The sequence below is a fragment of the Megalops cyprinoides genome, chromosome 1, assembly GCF_013368585.1.
Source record: "Megalops cyprinoides isolate fMegCyp1 chromosome 1, fMegCyp1.pri, whole genome shotgun sequence".
In the NCBI taxonomy this organism is placed as follows: domain Eukaryota; kingdom Metazoa; phylum Chordata; class Actinopteri; order Elopiformes; family Megalopidae; genus Megalops; species Megalops cyprinoides.
In genome coordinates this window covers 60825573-60843699 of record NC_050583.1, presented here as the reverse complement: position 1 = coordinate 60843699, position 18127 = coordinate 60825573, and the positions used below count along the sequence as shown (strand labels likewise).

At 44.5% G+C, this 18127-nt stretch overlaps 1 protein-coding gene across 2 annotated transcripts; it reads left to right on the top strand.

The window, feature by feature from the left end:
- The first annotated feature begins 249 nt into the window (after positions 1 to 249).
- pdcd11 (programmed cell death 11) lies at positions 250 to 18127 on the top strand. 2 transcript variants are annotated; one of them, XM_036524401.1, is made up of 36 exons: positions 250 to 317; positions 798 to 925; positions 1117 to 1254; positions 1500 to 1661; positions 1770 to 1931; positions 2179 to 2290; positions 2642 to 2820; positions 3053 to 3160; positions 3577 to 3783; positions 4045 to 4169; positions 4284 to 4344; positions 4508 to 4654; positions 5078 to 5329; positions 5538 to 5663; positions 5979 to 6173; positions 6373 to 6543; positions 6709 to 6922; positions 7343 to 7495; positions 7611 to 7723; positions 7819 to 8327; positions 8778 to 8840; positions 9336 to 9432; positions 9752 to 9841; positions 10099 to 10198; positions 10729 to 10906; positions 11188 to 11244; positions 11465 to 11587; positions 11858 to 11980; positions 12119 to 12284; positions 12770 to 12895; positions 13229 to 13384; positions 13795 to 14045; positions 14223 to 14391; positions 14793 to 14946; positions 15211 to 15376; positions 17515 to 18127. In XM_036524401.1, the coding sequence occupies exons 2-36, from the start codon at positions 824 to 826 to the stop codon at positions 17684 to 17686; spliced, it is 5427 nt and encodes a 1808-aa protein (XP_036380294.1). In that variant the 5' UTR covers positions 250 to 317; positions 798 to 823; the 3' UTR covers positions 17687 to 18127. The 2 variants fall into 2 exon arrangements, with proteins under 2 accessions (XP_036380294.1, XP_036380286.1); XM_036524393.1 differs by having other exon boundaries at positions 13226 to 13384.

Sequence of the window (18127 nt, the reverse complement as noted above, 5' to 3'; positions counted from 1 at the left end):
GAAACTGTTCAAAGGAAGTCCTGCCTCTGCCATTGCTTAGTGGTACAAAACATATGTCATTCACTAAAATGAAATCTCTTATAGGTCGATGTAGCGCCTGCAATATGAGTTGGGTAAAATGTTGTCGATCAGACTGGTTTGGATAAATGTCAATCATTTGCAAGTCGTACAATGAATGGCTACATTTTACAGTTTCCTTTCTGTTCAATAATTGAAACGCCTTTCGCTGGAGGCAATGTACTTCCGGGTGAAAACATGGCGTGCTACACACACGTGAATTAAACACCAATTTCCACGAAAGAATCGGAGGAATTAAGGTAATACAGACATATGTATTTTGATTGTATACTTTTGAGGAAACAAATCCGTACATACTAAAGACGTTTTACTGTGTCTCTGTACTTGTTTGCACGGTACATTGTTTAGATATTTATATGCCTAGATGAATTTTAGTTCAGTGGCTCACGTTTTGACTTCTTGTTGACCAGACACCTACCTAGCTAGCAAGCTAATTTATAATTACATCTCTCTTGCTGGCTTTATGCTTAGCTGAGTATCAACTGTACTTTGCCATGAATTTTTCGAAGTACTTGTCGAGACATGAGCACAGTACATACATGATAGTTAGCGGGCTAGGTAGCTTACTAGAAGGCAGTTGAGCGAAGCCTCTAGAAAACTTCCACGCACTTCATACAATCTTGAAAGATTCCTATAAGCCTAGCTGGACATTTACCTTTAAGTATTTTGCCATGCGTCTGTTTACCGAAAATGTACTACTTTGCTCCCTGTTTCTGCAGAACATACCTAGCTACAATATAAAAACATGACATCAATGGAGGATGATTTTCCGCGGGGGGGCACAGCCAAGAAGCCCTCTGGAAGCAAACCTGTGAAGCAGCATGTTGAAGTTGACAACCTGTTTGAGGCAAGTTCGAAGCCAGACGATGACCTGTTATGTTTGTTGTTCTACTAAAACTGTTACACTTGAATTATAATGAAACTACTCTTTTTACCCCTTGGTTTAAGCTGGCTGCATCTCAGTGAAGCTTACCAATGGGGGGTGAGCTTCTGTAGTAATATTCACTATGAGTATTGTGTTGTATTCTCATTTTGCAGACCCGTGAGCCAGAAGACAAAAAGAAAAGAAAGTTGACAAAAAAGGGGGATGAAAAGAAGACAAAGAAACAAAAAACTGGCAAAGAGGACACCCTGAAGCTCAATGCAACCACCAGTGTGGACATTCTTCATTTGAAGGTAACTACCTATCCTACGTCGGACCTGACTGCCTGATTGCCTATGATTGCCTGAACTGTTCCAAGAAAAGTATGTCATCGTTGGTTCAGCATTACAGGTTAAATGGCTTTGTTTGTTTGTTTTTTGGCTGTATTTCATCAGAAAATATGTAACTGCAAACTGTCTGCATCTGTCTGCATTGTCAAAATGTATGCATTTCATACATCTGAATTGGGGTGTAATGGCAAGCTTGCATGTAATTTCAGAGCCTCAAAGTGGGAACTCTTCTCCTGGGCTGTGTGAGGGAGGTCACTGACTTCGAGGTGACCGTCAGTCTTCCCAGTGGCCTCACGGGATTCCTCCGTGTTGCCAACGTCTCTGAGTCGTACACCAAGGTCCTCAGCGAGCAGCTAGACAGCGATCTTGAGGTGAATGCCACACTGATGTGATGGTTTACTGTAGCCATTAATGTCCACCGGTAGGGATGTGGAATGTGACTGTCCCACAACATCTCACCTGTTTTTACCTGTCCTTAGGAAATTGTGTCTCTTCCCAATCTCTTCTCTCCTGGGATGCTGCTCCGATGTGCAGTGTCCAGTTTGGGCACCACGAAAGAGGGTCATGTGAGCCTTCAGCTGTCAGTCAACCCCAAGGAAGTGAACAAGGGGTTAAGTGCTGGATCACTGAAAGCTGGCATGGTGAGTCAGAGTCCCTCTCCTGCCTAATTGTGGACCATGTGAGTTTTCCTGATGTATATGCAGTGACATGTTGCCTGTAAATTCAAGGGTGTTGTTTTTTAACTTGAACGGGAAATACAGCATGCTAATTTTGTTCTAACATGCACGCTCTGTTTCATATCTGAAGTAAATGCATAAAGTGGATACTGTAAAAAGGGCATGTTTTGCTGGTTGGTCTGTTTGGTTGATTGGGTTCCTGTTGCTCCAGATGCTCAGTGGCTGTGTAGAGAGCATTGAGGATCATGGCTTCTTGGTCGACATTGGTCTGAGTGGAACTAAAGCTTTCTTACCAAAACAGAAAGCAAAGGATTCAAAACAAGGTGAGATGCACCTGCAACAGTTTTTCTAAAGTGCAGTTTGGTATCCCTGCAGTAAAGTAATGGGTAAAAAGTAAATGGGACATTTTTGATTTTTGTATCTGTTTGCATGAGTTTATTTTATCAGTGGTCAAAGTATTTCTAATTTCTGAACCTAACACTAAAGCTACAGAAACCAAATTGATTTAAACAAGTGATTTGCTGCAGATGATGTAGTTCCTTCAGTGTAACACATCTGTTATTCCCATGACATTTTGAAAGTTTGAATCTTGTCCTCTGATGGTGTTAGAAATATTACTCTTTGATGATGTGGCGTTATTGTAAACTGGCCTGAACTGGATGCTGTTGCTTTAGCCGAGCTCAAGGTGGGCCAGTATGTGAACTGTCTCCTGGAGGAGGTGAAAAATGAAGGCCGTATCGTCCGTCTGTCCGTGAACCCATCAGCCATCGCTCAGGCTTTTGCGGAAACCCAGCATGGCTGGACCCTCAGCAGTCTCCTTCCTGGGCTTTTGGTCAAAGCACAAATCAAGAAGGTAAAAGATCTGTTCTGGTTGAGGTTCTTAAAGAGTCCAAAGAGTGACGACAAGGATATGGTCAGTTTCATCTTATTGTGATTGCTTTGAGTGGGCAGGTATGTAACGGTGTATAAAGGTATACAAAGACTTGAGTGTCATTATGTCCTCAGTACAGTACAGTAACTGTTCTTTTTAGTAAAACACAATTGTCTTCTGTTCTCTGATTGTGCTTGCTCTCTTGGAAATGAAGGTGACTCCACATGGGCTGATCTTGGAGTTTCTGTCTTCCTTCACGGGCTCTGTGGACTTCCTGCACATGGACGCAGACAAAAAGTCAAACTACAGCGTTGGCGATAATGTATGAACCCCAATGTAGTTACTCAGCTCTTTTCAACATAGTTATGTCAATATTACATCATACACATACAGTATGTGCCTGTGAACCAGCCTGTTACATTTTACATTACTTTTGAAACAAGTTATGACTGAGTCATAACTTTTTTTGTTAATACCTTTAAAGTGATGGAACCTGGTGTATCATGCGTGCCACCTTGTAGTACATACAGTGTCATGGATTAAATTTGTCCTGCAAAGTCACAGATTCAGTTAATTTAATTTCATTTTCACTGCAGTTTTCCTAGACATAAGAGACCCTGTTTTACACCTGTTTTATTTGGTGTCACGTTGAGATCTTCATCTGCAAGTAGGCGTGATATGCTAATGGATCGTCAGTCTTGCTCATTGCTTCCTTCATATGGTTGTTTTGTTTCGCAGGTGAAAGCTTGTGTTCTTTATGTGGAGCCCTCCACGCGCACTGTGGGTTTGTCACTGCGCAGTCACCTCCTGCAGCCAGGGGGCATCCTGGAGCCAGTGGTGAGCGAGCGAGTCGGTGAGGTGGCGAAGGACTGTAAGATGACATCTATGCACCACCTCTCCGGAGCCACTCTGGAGCTACCAGACGAGACGCCCGTCTTTGCACACGTGAGTTGGTCTTCCACAGCCTTGTCATCACAGTTACAGTCTGCTCAGAAGAGGCTCGCAGGATGTATGGGAATCTGTTGTGAATTCCAGGGAGTATAGTTTCCGTTTATTGATTGAAACCAGTTGAGGACTAGTACAGGGTGAGCAAATGCAGCAGGCCACTGAAGTAATGCTAAATAAACAGATAAACAGGGCAGCCTTTTGGAATTGGGGAAAAGAAATATTAGCGGGATTACTTTTTAACGTTTCTGTGCATTCCAGAAAAATCACCTGAAAGAGCCCAAAGAATCGCTCAATGTCAATCGCGTTATGGCCAGGCCAGCCCACGACTGCAGGATCATGGACTTCAGCCCACTGGAGCAGATTCACCTGGTCAGCCTGCGCAAGTGAGTCCATGCAGTGCCAAGCACCGCAGCCAGGAGGCGCTGTGTCACAAAATGCCAGTTCTCTGACAGCGACACAGCCCTGTGCCTGACTCTGTCCTGTCTATTACTTTACAGGAGCATTATCGAGGCTCCCTTTCTGAGATACCAGGACCTTCAGGTTGGCCAGGTTGTGGAGGTAAGGGAATACATTTCGCCTTGTTTCTGAACAGGCTCTCCACAGAGATTGTCTCACTTTTGCTCCACTACTGATACTCCGCATCCAGCTACCTAGATTTGAATGGCGGTGAACCCCAGAATTGGATCCCCTTTTTGCGACTGCTTTGTGGACTCTCCCACAGGGCACAGTGACAGCTCTGCAGAACTTTGGGATGCTGGTGAAGGTGACGGACCATATTAAAGGGATGGTGCCCAGGACTCATCTGGCTGATATTGTGTTGAAGAATCCAGAGAAGAAGTACAGTGTGGGGAACAAAGTCAAGTGCCGGGTCAGTGAATGAGTCAGCCATTATAAATGGGCGACGAGGTGCAGAAAGCAGATAGGGAACAGTCATTTAAAGCTTAACTCTACAGTGCAGTTCATCCTGAGCATGCAACACATGTCAGCTGAAACCCATGGAGCCATGTCTATGATCGGTTTAAATCATGTTATGCTGGTTTTTAATAGTGATTAGATGTTTTGTGTTTATAAGACGAGATAGCCAGCATCAGATGGAGCCAGCTTCTATTATTCTATTCTGCTTTTGAGTAAATTTGGTCCTAGAGATTTTGACTGTGGTTTTTACCATAGATATGGTAATTGTAGTAGTAATTTGTTAATTGCAGGTGTCCTTACAATGGTGGTGAGAGCTATAATAGTTTTGCCATATCAATGGTTCCCTAGTGGTAATTGCCGTCTGCCTATTGTGCAGGTGTTGTCAGTGGATCCTCAGATGAGAAAGCTGGTGATGACGAGGAAGAAGGCCCTCGTGGAGTCCACTCTGCCCCTGTTCCGCAGCTACGCAGATGCCAGGGCCGGGCGCATTTCCCATGGCTTCATCGTCTGCGTGAAGGACTTTGGCTGCATAGTCCGTTTCTATGGCAACGTAAAGGGTCTGGTCCCCAAGCATGAGCTCAGCACAGAGCCAGTGGTCGTCCCGGAAAAGCTATTCTACGTCGGCCAGGTACGCGAGGCTAGGCGGCTAACCTTCACTCGGTAGAAGTGTCTTCTCAAGCGCAAGCTGATGTATAACATTTGCATTGAAATGTATTTGCATGTAATTTGAACACAGCTTTGATAAGTGTCTCTGTCTGGCTATTTGAGACCAGGTGTTTGCTCTTAAGGCTTTTGAACATTCTAAAAGGCTTGGTGTCGATTGGCGTCCTGTGCAGGTTGTCAAAGCCAAGGTCCTGACATGTGATGCTGACCAGGAGAAGCTACTCTTGTCCTTCAAGGCTGTTGCAGGCGGGGAGACAGAAACTCCACAGCAGCCACAATTTAGCTTTGAAGTTGGAAAGGTAATGGTAACGGTTGGAAAATGGGCAATGCTAACCAGTAACAAAGACAGCATGGTGCTATTTGTCTTCCCCTATACTTTTTCGATAGGCACTTTCTGTGTCACATCAGAGTTTAGAGGTCACTCATCTGTCGTGTACACTCTGTTTGGTAATTTTCCTTTTTCGTTATGTGTTGTGTTGTGTCAGTACGTCACTGGGAATACTGCATCAGGTTTAGAAACATTTCCCATAGGAATGGCTTAGTTGAGGCCTTAGTCTTACTCAGGAGCTGCAGTGTTTACTGATGGTCTGTCTGTTACTGCTTTGATATTGCAGAATGTGGATGCAACGATAGTGAGTAAGGTCCTCAATGGTCTGGAAGTGTCCATTCTCCCAGAAGAGATGCCCGCCCTCCTGCCCATGACACATCTGTCTGACCACGTCTCTAACTGTGCTCTGCTGTGGGAAGCACTGAAAGAGGGGGATATCGTCTCAAATGCTGTTTGTCTCACTAAGAAAAAGCAGAACATTGTATCCTTCGCAATCTCCAGCTTTGACGGTGGTTTTCATGACTGTTGTTAATTACGATGATATTTAGTTGTAAGCTTACATGTATTGTAGGGTAGCCTTCTGATATAAAACTTGGGAAAAAAAAGGATCTTGTTCAAGGGTGGAAGTGGGCACAGGGCTCTCTTTTCTGCGACGACTGGTCCTTGACCCCATTTTAAAGACACTGACCAAGAAGCCGTTAGTCAAAGATGCACTGGAGGATGGCGTTGTGGCCAGAGAGTTTTCTGAGATCCAGGTGGGGATGCAGCTGACAGGGTGGATCAAGAACATCATGCCCTACGGAGTGTTCGTGGAGTTCCCCTTCGGGCTTGTTGGGCTGGCCCCCAAATCGGTAAGTCTCGATGAGTTGTCTACGCAGATGCTGTGACATTGAAACATTACACTTAAATGAATGATTTTACAAATGCAAAAGAACAGGTACTGAGCTGTCTTGTAGAGTGTAGAGTGCTGATATCCTGGTAATTTGCACCCCGCTAATTTTTGCATTCCTTTGCAGGCCATGAGTGACAAATTCATCAGCAATACCAACGTCCCCTTCCAGATGGGCCAGACAGTGCTGGCCAAGGTGACCAACCTGGATGAGGAGAAGCAAAGGTTTCTGGTGACTCTGAAAGTTTCAGAAGTCAGCTCTGAGGAGGCTCACAGCCAGGGCAGGCTGGCTCAGGGCCTGCAGGAGAGGAAAGCCGTGACACAAATGATAGCCAGCAGAGGTAGGAGACTAAAGAAACACTGCCTGGTGCCAAAAGAAACCCAACATCTGAAATGGCCACAAAAGAAAGTGTCTAGTTACCTCTTTCTGCTTTGTATGCCAGTGCCCTTCAATAAGTAGGAAGTATATGTAACCTGTCCTTTACTTAACCTTAGGCAACAGAACCTACCTGAACTTTACTGACCTAAGCCAAATTGTGATGCAGATTTTATAGTAGAGGGACTGTGTCTGTGATGCACTGGTTCTGATGTAGGAAAACTGTTCTTGTCTGTTAGGTTAATTGGGATGGGGCTGCTTTGACTGTTGTGTTAGCAGCTGTTATCACAGTGGAAAAAAATTCCACGTGTTACTGAAAGACATTATGTTATCTGCAGTGTTTAAAATGACTCCCCAACTGTCTCTTTCCTTTGCACATCTGTAGAGGACTCTGAGCTGCTCCAGTTCCTCTCCACGCTGACATTAGGGCACAAGCTGAAGGTGACAGTAGACGAAGTGAAGGAAGATGGGACTGCAACGTTTGTGGCAGACCAGCACAAAGGGGCAACCATATCAGCTACAAAGCACCACATGGCTGGTGAGCACATGCTGGCTTAATCTCAGGCATCAAATGCTGAAATCAGTTTATGTTTGTGGGGAGTCATGCTGTAATTATTCTGGCTATACATTCTTGCTGGTCTTTTGTATTTTAGGTGTGACCGTTACGCCGGGGCAGATGGTCACTGCTGTGGTTCTTCATGTGGATTTCCCCTCCTCGCAGATCCATGTTTCCCTTGCGCCGCGTCTGGTAGCAAAGAAGAAAACTGTATGTACAGGCTGCACTGTCTGCTGTTCACAGTCTGTCTTTTCTGTGATGGTACAATGCTTACGTAAAAGAGTTCTTTTATTGTGTGCTTCCAGCTTGAGGCAGATTCAAAACTGTCAGCAGTGGTGGAGTACGTGGACCAAGACTTCGCTGTCATCTCCTTGGGCGAGACCAGCCAGCTGACGCTGATTCACACAACCAGTCATTTGAATGAGTTCCGCTTTGAGTCTGAGAAGCTGTCTGTGGGAAAGACCTTGACGGTGACTGTGAAGGAGCCCAGCTGTGAGGACCTGGGAGGGCTCCCCCTGGTGTCCTGGGGTTCTGCAGCACCTTCAGCGACCAAACGGGAAAGGAAGGAGTCAGACAGCAAAGGGCCCAAAGGCCCTAAGCACACCTATCACCATGGCGACACTGTTAGTGGGACAGTCAAATCTGTCCGGCCCACCTCAGTTCTTGTGACCCTGGATAATGGAGTCATGGGCTCCATTCACGTCTCTGAGATCCAAGACGTTGTGGCAGCAGGCAGCTTTCCCACGTCCTCTCTGAAGGTTGGCAGCACTGTCACGGCCAGGGTCATCGGCGGGAAGGAGGCTCACAGCCACAAGTTAGTCTTTCATTTAACTTTTTATCCCTTGATCTGTGTGGATTCAATGTAGTTTCTCAATGCAGATCAGCAGTGAGCCACTCTGACTGAATGAGGTATCCAACCCTAGTTTATAACTATCAGTCCAAGCCTCTGTCAGTAGTTTTACCTGCACTTAATTTTCATTAGTTGACATGTTTATGTAACCAGGAGCTTACACATATTCAGTTTGTTTTTCTTTATAGAACATTGGATTAAAAAGTATTTAATATACCAGAGATCGATTTAATGAGACCATAATTGTTAAACTGTTGAGCAGCGAGCATGGAACCTCTTAAAAGCAAATGAACAAATAATCAGAAATATTGGTAGGCTTTGCCTTTCATGGATACAATTCCTTTTATGGATAAAATCTTGTACAAATCTTGCACACATCCCTCTAAAGTAGTCTTTTGTCTGCTTTTTCTGCAGGTTTTTGCCAATTTCGCATCCGAACTTCACTTTCACAATTCCTCAGCTGACAGTTGTCCCGAGGTAAGGATTTTTTTTTGACGGTGCAGTGTGTTGAGATTGCTGTATTCTAGCATGTGTTGTAGCAAACTTAGCATTGTAAACATATCCATCCAATTAAATTCATATTGGCCCAATGTGCATTCATGGAACGAAGCCTGCACCGATGGGCAGCTGATATGACTTCACCTCTACAAATGTGCGGTCCTTAGTTTTCCTGCAGTTCACCTGACTTAACAGTTACTGTATTCGTCACCTCAGGTTTATGTGAGGTCCAGGGAGAAAAGTTTCACATTGACATCAGTGTTACTTGAAAAGTGAATAAAATGAAGTAGAATCAAGAGTGTTCCTTATTGGCTCATCGGTAATTATGAAGCAAACATTCTACCTTTGCTTCTCATTGGTTCTCAGTGTGAAATTTACCAAGGGCTTTGTTCAGTACTGAACGATTGTAAATATTTTACTCCCTGTCGACAGACCAAGCCTTTGCCTTAAACTCACTTGCCTGTTTCCTCACAGTAAGATGAAGGAAGGCGCCAAGCTGAAGCAAGAAAAGACTGCAATAAAACTGAGGAGTTTTCAAGCTGGTCAAGAAGTCACGTGTTTTGTATCTAAGGTAATAGAATGTAGGCCTGGTACCTGATACCCTAAATTCTGGACAACATAACCCTGTCCTCTTTGAAATTGTATCAGCTTCTCAGCTGCTCTCAGCTACAGCAAAATATCTTTCAGGTGATTGGAATTCTAGACGTTCATGCAGTTTTGGATACTCTTTAATTAAGAAATGGCGAGCTTAGTTGGGCCGAATGGCCTGTTCTCGTCATCATATGTTCTTATGTTCTTATGTAGGTTTCACCCAAGGGCAGTAATTGCTGTTGTATTTTGCCACCTGTATTTGTAATCATCTGTTGATTTTTGTCTTTTTTTTTCCTAAGTATGATACTGTAAAGAATTGCCTGGATGTAACCGTGACCCCGTCCATTGATGGCAATGTGGAACTTCTGGCAATGACCCTTGATCACAAAGTAAGATTATGTAGTAGGAAGTCTCTGTTTGGCTCTGTGGTTCCCACTGTGTTGCATTTGCTTTATACGGTTTGAATCAGTAGCTTACAGGATAATGCTGACTTGAAGATGTTTACATTTTATTGCCATCTGTGTGTTTTAAGATACATGTTTAAGATGCTCTATTTGATTTTTTTTTTAATATAATGTCTTGATAGCTGGTAATGCATCAATAGCTTTTGACTGAAATTGTTTCAACCTATTTTCCTAATTCTAAGGAAATCAAGCACCCAGAGAAGCTGTTTAAAATGGGCCAGGCACTGAATGCTCAGGTCGTTGGACTCATCCACTCGAAACGCCTTTCTCTGTCTCTCATAGGTAACACAGATCTGACATGCCCTTCTCACTTTCTGTCCCTGTGTGTCATAAACGATCTATCAAACAGGAATCATTTGCATCACATTATTTAATGGTACATCAGTCATGAAGGGCTGAAGATAGATTATGATGCAGTGCAGTGTTTCATTTGGACTGTAATTTGTAATGTGTCTGAGAGAAGACTAGTAACTGTACCTCCTTTCTAAATGATTCATGCGCAGTCTGGGGTGGAGAATTTGGTTCCATTCTAATCAGTCTACACCAGGACTCTCTAATTCTGCACCTTAGAAGCCTTATGCTGTGCCTGGGCACCAAACTGTTGAATTACATTAATCATTATCTTGATGAATCAGTACAGCTTCCCTTAACGAAAGATCTTGAATAAATGGCTTACAGCAAGCAAGTTTAGATACTTATGAGTACAACTGCCCAGCTTTTTAGACTGTATTCAGAGGTGTTAAAATGGACCGTCCCTGTCTCTAATTTTAGTGTCCCTATTTCTGAGATGGCCTTTTCTCTTGTTATCACAGGTGCGCATAGCCTAACACCAGGGACGCGCACTGTTGGGACCATCCTGAAAATCGTACCACACATAGGGCTCATTGTGAAGTTGCCCTTTGGGAAGAACGGCTGCGTATCGGTAGTGGACCTCACCGACTCCTACAGACCCAATCCTCTGAGCCATTACCAAGCTGGTCAGTTTGTCAGGTTAGTGGGTCATGTATCTTTTCTTTGTTTGTTAGTTTCCCCCAGGAGTTTGCTTTTTAGCCCGTAACTCCAGCCTGATGGTAGTAGTGTATGTGCTCTAAAGTGTAATGTATTAGGTATTGCAGAGTCAGCTTGTTTACGTAATTTGTCTGTCAAAACAATGCACACTGCTCATGGTGTAACATGAGGTCTCCTTTTCATTTCCTTGTGAATTTGCACAGGCCTCTATATCAGTCTATGTAATTGATTGAAGGTGATTGATGCAAGCTGCCGTCTTTTAGGTGCTGCGTGGTTGGAGAAGATGACGGCAAGCTTCAGTTGTCTTTGCGTCCATCCAGGTATGGTAAAGCTATGTCCTTTGTTGTTAAGCATAGACAGCACCACTGCAGTGTTTGAATTTAAAATACTTCCTGCACCTAAAAGGCACTAAAAATGAAACGGTTTTGATATAATTTTGTGTGAAACGGTTTCCCTAAAATCTGTTAATACCATGTATTTGGATGCTGTGGGTCTGGGCATACGAGTATTGTTTTTGAGACAAGTTCCTGTTTCCTGAAGGACAAACCCTGACAAGGCACCCCCTGTGAAAGATGCAGAAGTATTATCAATTGATGATCTGAAGGAAGGCCAGCTTGTACGTGGCTACGTAAAATCTGTGGGAAACCAAGGTGTCTTTATCAGGTACGTTTACATATACGTGTTGAATTGGAGTTTATTTTATATGGCACTTGGGTTGAAATATGAGCATGTGTGCTGTGTACATGATACCAGTCCATCTTTTATTGTTCCCGGGGTACCAATTTTTAAGTCCATCTTGGCCTCACCCTTAACCTTTCCATTTCCGACTGGTCAGGTGGCCAGCAAGTCCTCCTGGACTGTTACCCAGAGCAGCACAAGGCAGTCTATCAAGTATCACTTTTAACCAGCGGTTAAACATTGTTTGTGCCATAGGCTTTCCCCGTCCATCACAGGCCGTGCTGAATTTCAGCAGGTCACCAGCTTCTTTGTGAGCGACCACAGCCTGTATGCCAAGCACATTCTCCCCAATGCCCTGTACACCACCAAGGTGCTGAGGTAAGAAGACACCAGAGCCTCATTTCCATTTAGATGCAGTTCCGGCTGCCAGGATAAACAAATGCTCTGTTTTATTATTAGCGTTATTATTACTACATTTTCTTGTTATGTATTTTCTTGGTATGACTTTTTCTGTAGGGTGGACAAAAAGAGCGGTCAGGTGGATTTGTCCCTGCTTCCAGAGGACACAGGGAAACCAGACGTCCTCCCAGAATCCCTTGGTTTGCCACTGCGCCTGAAAGGGGAGGCGAAGGAGAAGTACGATTCTCGGAAACGGAAGAGGGCCCAGTCAGAGAGCGAGCAGGTGTGAGGGGTTTGGACTGCGTCATTGAACCTCTAGAGGGGAACACCCCTTCCTCTGAGTCACCACTTACTGTAGTGGCTCCCAGCACATAGGCCTCTCTATTGGTCTCTGTTCCAAATTGCTTGATTCCACATTGCTTGACAGAGGTGTCATTAGTGTCATCTTGTAGTGTATTGCTTCAAAGCTTCACAATCAATTGCATAAGAAGTTTAGGTGAGAAACATGGAGAATGTTTTCATTGGGGAAAAAGGGAGTGGCAAAAATGCTTTAAAGATACTCACATATTACACATACTAACTCTGTCTCAAACAATGGGACATACTTGAGTGATGTTAAAAAAGAAGCCAGATATTTAGACTGAAATGACATTTTTTATCTATATTTTTGTCCGATCAGCCTTCAGATGCAGGGAAATGCGTATCCAGTGTCTGTTCATAAGAAACTTAGTAGTAAATTGTGCTTGCTTTTCTTTGCTCTTCCTTTAGGACGTACTAGCTGAAAAAGATTTGAAGAGAAAGAAGAAAAAGAAAGGGGCGAAGTCTGAGGAGGATGACAGTGGGGTCGAGGTGTATTTCCGGGAGGAGGAGGATGAAGAGGCAAAGCCCCAAAAGGTATTTAACGCTGGAATTGGACTGGAGAAGAGGTCACACATGACTATGCTGCATCTCAGTGGCCTGTTATGACAAGTTCATGAACTGTTGCACGTGAATCAATCGTGACCACATCATTGGAAGCATCAGCCGTGTGTTACAGCATGGTAAGATTCATTCAGTGTAAGTCACAAGCACAGCAAGAACAGGGACGTAGGTACAGAATAGCACACAGAAAGAATATGGGTGACCGTTTAATATGGGAGACTGGTGGTTGCCTCCCTCAAACAAATTTAGTTGGTATTTCTTTTGATGTTGATTCCCACACCGTGCCTCTGCTTCCTGCCTCAGAAGGAGTCTCAGTCGAACCAGGAGAGCCGAGCGGGCCCAGCAAGGCTCCAGGTTTCCGGAGGCTTCTCCTGGGATTTGGCCCTCAGCGCTTTGCGACCGGCCACGGTGGGACTCGGCGCAGACTCCAGCGATGGAGAGGACGAGGAGGAGCAGGCCAAGGTAAGAGCAGGAGTTCTTTTCCCTCACAGCGCTAGATCGCATAGGTCCCAGCACACATGCAGACATGCAAAAATATGGCAGCTTCTGTAGCATGATACCATAGTACCTTGTGAGGAATGTTCTGGAATGTTCACATTGTCCAAATCATGACAGATGACTGTATGTTTTACAAGGCTTTTTTTTTTTTTTTTTGAAGAAATGCACATGGAGTTTTGAATGACCTTTTGAAAGTCAAAAAACTTCAGACCAGAAAACAAGACCTTCTTTTTCATGTAGAAAAATGGTAAAAATGGAAATGGTCATGTGACCATATTTCAGTTTCAGGTCATTAAACTCGAAATCCTGCAGACTCCTTCACTGATGGGCTCTCTCTCTCTTTTTCTCTGTATGTCTCTCTCTCTCTCGAGCAGCCCCAGAAGAAGAGCAAGAAGGAGAAGGAGCTGGAGAAGCGGCAGGCAGAGAAGGAGCTGTCCCAGCTGGAGAGCGAGCTGATGGACCCGAGCCAGCGGCCCCAGACCTCCGGCAGCTTCGAGCGCTTGGTTCTCAGCTCCCCCGACAGCTCCCTGGTGTGGCTGCAGTACATGGCCTTCCACCTGCAGGCCACGGAGATCGAGCAGGCCCGGGCCGTGGCCGAGAGAGCCCTGAAGACCATCTCCTTCAGGTCAGCCCCGCTCCCGCGGCATGGCAGATGCGTCTAGCCTTTCCCCCCCCCGCAGAGCTTTTTGCGCACTGTATATTTACCCGCCCTTACCCCTCCGCACCGCCGCTGTGTGTTTCGCACGTCGGCGCGTAATGTGGCGCGGAGGTGTCAGTGACGGAGCGTTCCGTTTGCTCACAGGGAGGAGCAGGAGAAGCTGAACGTGTGGGTGGCCCTGCTGAACCTGGAGAACCTGTATGGCACTGAGGAGAGCCTGCAGAAGGTGTTCGAGAGGGCGCTGCAGTACTGCGAACCACTCCCCGTCTACCAGCAGCTGGCCGACATCTACACCGAGTCCAACAAGCACAAGGTGATCCACTCTGGCTGTGTGCACTCTCTCACCCCAGGCCTGGAGAAAATGCCGCCTCCCCACTGGCCAGGATTCTGTCTTGTTGTTGACATGCGATAGATTATGTTGCTGCTATAGCGCAAATTCTTCATGATTGACCTCTTAAACAGAAGATGCATATGAAACCAGAGACAGTCATTTTGTCTCATAAGTCCTTTGTTTATGTGATACGTGATGTTGAGGGAAAGTTTTAAATGGGCTGTGCTGTGGATTGATGAGATAAATGGGATTGAGCTCAACCATCTTATGTGATTTGATGATTTGTGCAGTTTAGTGTACTATACGTAGCTCTGTACGTGTGTGTGTGTATATGATGTGTAGGGTGTGTTCTGTGCTTACCTGTGTGCTTTGTGTTGCCACAGGAGGCTGAAAGCCTGTACAAGAACATGGTGAAGCGCTTCCGCCAGGACAGGGCGGTATGGCTGAGCTACGGGGCCTTTCTGCTCCGCCAGGGCCAGAGCGACGCTGCTCATGCCCTCCTGCAGCGGGCGTTCAAGAGTCTCCCAGACAAAGAACGTAAGGCACTCAAAATCAACAGACCTCAGGAGGGCATCTTTCTTTTCGGTGACCATGGAATCTAGGTTTTATTTTTGCCCAAAGAAAGTGACGCTTGCTTTAATTCACAGCTCAAAGTTAACAACAGAACGTGTTGTATTAGTGTGGAATATGGGCCTTAATGTCTGAAGAAATTAAGAGAGAGTTCAGGGTTCCCGTCACCATGTGTCCCACAGCATTTCTCTGATCTTGCGGAAACCATGCTGTTCTCTCTCCCCTCCCTAGATGTGGACCTGATTGCAAAGTTTGCACAGCTGGAGTTCCAGCACGGTGACGTGGAGCGGGCCAAGTCGATGTTCGACAGAACGCTGACAAACTATCCGAAGCGCACGGATCTTTGGTCCGTCTACATTGATCTGATGGTGAAGCACGGCACCCAGAAGGAGGTTCGGTGAGTAGCGGCCAGATGCTGGGATTTGGCTTCTGTCTGACAGCTGAGAAAGGCAGCTCCTGGGGCTGTGTTGGGATATGCCTCCTGTCGATTTCTCTTCACCGATCCAGTAAAAGATCAAAGACGTGCCACTCAGTCAAATGAATGCCTGATCTGTTGGCAGTCATTTCAGAGTCTGCTTTTTCTCTGCTGCTAGTATAAATGTATTTATGGGACAACAAATACTTAAGCTTAAGTCAGTGAATCCTCATGTGACATACTTATTCCCAGCGAGGGCAGCTTGATTTTTATCAAGGTTTCGACATTCCCCAGTCAGGCATTCTTCAGAGCTTTCCAGAGATGCCTTGTAGTCAGAGCAGATGCCTGGCCCCTGATATGTTGGAGTGCTCTCATGTGCTTGAACATGTCCAACGGAGGAGATATTCCACAGCAAGCCTCAACAATGCCAGCGTGTGATCAGCTGCAGAGTGACTCACAGGCAGCCCCGTACTGTTAACCATCAAGTCTGCTCATGGCAGCAGATCCAGTTTTACCCAGATCAGAATCAGTGTGCGTCTGTCCGTGTGCATTTTCACATGTGCTGCACATCCAGTTGTGTGAGTCTGTACAGAGCGTGCGTTTTGTGTGCCGGTAAATACTGTGAATAGGCTAATACATGCTGGTAGCATGCAGTTCCTCAGATATTTCAGTTCGCCTATCTTTTCTCCTTGTCTTTGGATAGGGCTGTGCGATATGATGATATATATCGTGTGACGATAGAAAAACATCTGTCGTTTCATATTATGCTCTATCGTTTATTTCGTTGTGTCGCAAATCACACACTTTACGGCAATATTTTTCGTCATTTCGACGGCGCTTTCTTCCACACTGCACGGATGCAGGCAGGAAAGTGAACGTGACACAGAACTATAGTTGAAAAGTGTTTTCTATTTACCTTTTTATATTTTGTACATTAATATTTTATATTCTGTTACATGCTTAACCCTTTTGCACGTAACTTATTTTTATGCTATGTACCTTACCTTATAACCTATGTTATAACCTTACATGGTTTGTTATGTTTTCATTAGCGTTATTAAGCTTCTCATCATTTTCAGTTAGCGCTTACTATATTTTTTAACGTTAAATCATTGTTTCCTCAAAGTTAAAATTAGCTAGAATTTTTCCAATCTAATCCAATTTAATCGCACCTACGTGCAAAAGGGTTAATTGAAAATTTGCACAAAGGTTCTAAATAAAAGGAGAAAAATGATCAAATATGAGTAAGTATGTTTTATCTGTAGAGTGTATAATTCAAAATGTAATAAGAAATACACCTTTCCATGTGGTTGTTTTATATAAACAATTTATTCATTGAATTTACAGAAAATGTGCTATATCATGATATGTATCGTTATCGGGACATGAAATGACCTATATCGGGATATGAAATTTTGGCCATATCACACAGCCCTACTTCTGGACAGTTTACCTACCCATACTCCGTGTTGCTCACCCTGTACACAAATTCATGTCTCCTCTGATTTGCTGATTTCAGAGTGCATATGACGCTCGCGTCAATGACAGCCAATGGCTTGGGCAGTCAACCAGGTTTGGCTTGTTGTGTAATCTTGCCTATACCTCATTTAGCGGTGGTCTCTGACCTGTATTTTGCTCTCAAGATCTTTATCTTCCTCTAAGATGAAGAAGGCTGTTGATAGGGTAGTTGTCACCCAACGTTGCAATTTCATCTTTATAGCAGAATCTGCTGCCAGAATAGTTTGCCGTTTAAAATTTAGTGTAGGATGGCATTGCGATATTGTGCATGACATGCAGATTATAATGGCATATATGACTTCTGCCAAACCACTGCCAACAGGTGACATGTATAGGAATTTTATATATCGATCTGAATCAGTTTTCTTGTGTCAGATGGAAAAAAAATACAAGCTTGATTAGAATTGCAGAAAATCTGAATTTTCACATTTCATAACCTGGCGTGAGCATTGTATTAGAGAAGCTGTCTGTGTTTAAGACTTGAAAACATTGATCCAGCACCTGTCAGTTTCAGAGAAAGTGGTTGTCACTGCTCCAGTTCAGTTAAGTAGATATGCGTTTTCCATCACGATGTTTCTCACTCTGATCGGTGGCTCTTCCAGGGAACTGTTTGACCGTGTGATCCACCTGAGTGTGGCAGTGAAGAGGATCAAGTTCTTCTTCAAGCGGTACCTGGAATACGAGAAGAAGAACGGCACGGCAGAGACCGTGCAGGCGGTCAAGGAGAAGGCGCTGGAGTACGTGGAGGCAAAGGGTTCAACGGCTTCCAGCTAAAGGGACTGTGGGTAAACCACGTGCACAAACCCCACCGTGGCCTGCTTGATGAATATCATCATATCATAGCCATTTCCCTGCTCAGCGTTGGCCTGTGCAAAAATGGCTGCCATTTTCTGCATTTGGGGTCCCAGGCACAACTCTTGGCGTGCTCTCCTGTGTGCTTCCCACTGTCATGTAATTACGAATGGACTATATTTGAAAGTTTTCATCATCCATTTTTATCTCTTTTTTTTTTTTTGTATGGAAAGCGAATTCAACTGACTGAATGGGTTTTTGTCCCCTTGATGTGCAACTTCATTAAAACATTGCAACATTGTCATTAGTATTGCTACTGTCTGTGGTATTTAGCAAAAGATATTGTGGGGCTGGAATTACTTTAAATAGGTCTATTATGACTTGTTTTTAATAAACCAAATGATACTATTTGTGGTACACCCA

What these genes read in the sequence shown, in the direction of transcription:
- pdcd11 (XM_036524393.1), top strand. Translation starts at nt 824, where the DNA reads ATGACATCAATGGAGGATGATTTTCCGCGGGGGGGCACAGCCAAGAAG. An exon ending in TACAAAGCACCACATGGCTG is followed by an intron (nt 7,496 to 7,610) that starts GTGAGCACATGC and finishes TTTGTATTTTAG; the next exon opens with GTGTGACCGTTACGCCGGGG. An exon ending in CAAGCTGGTCAGTTTGTCAG is followed by an intron (nt 10,907 to 11,187) that starts GTTAGTGGGTCA and finishes GCCGTCTTTTAG; the next exon opens with GTGCTGCGTGGTTGGAGAAG.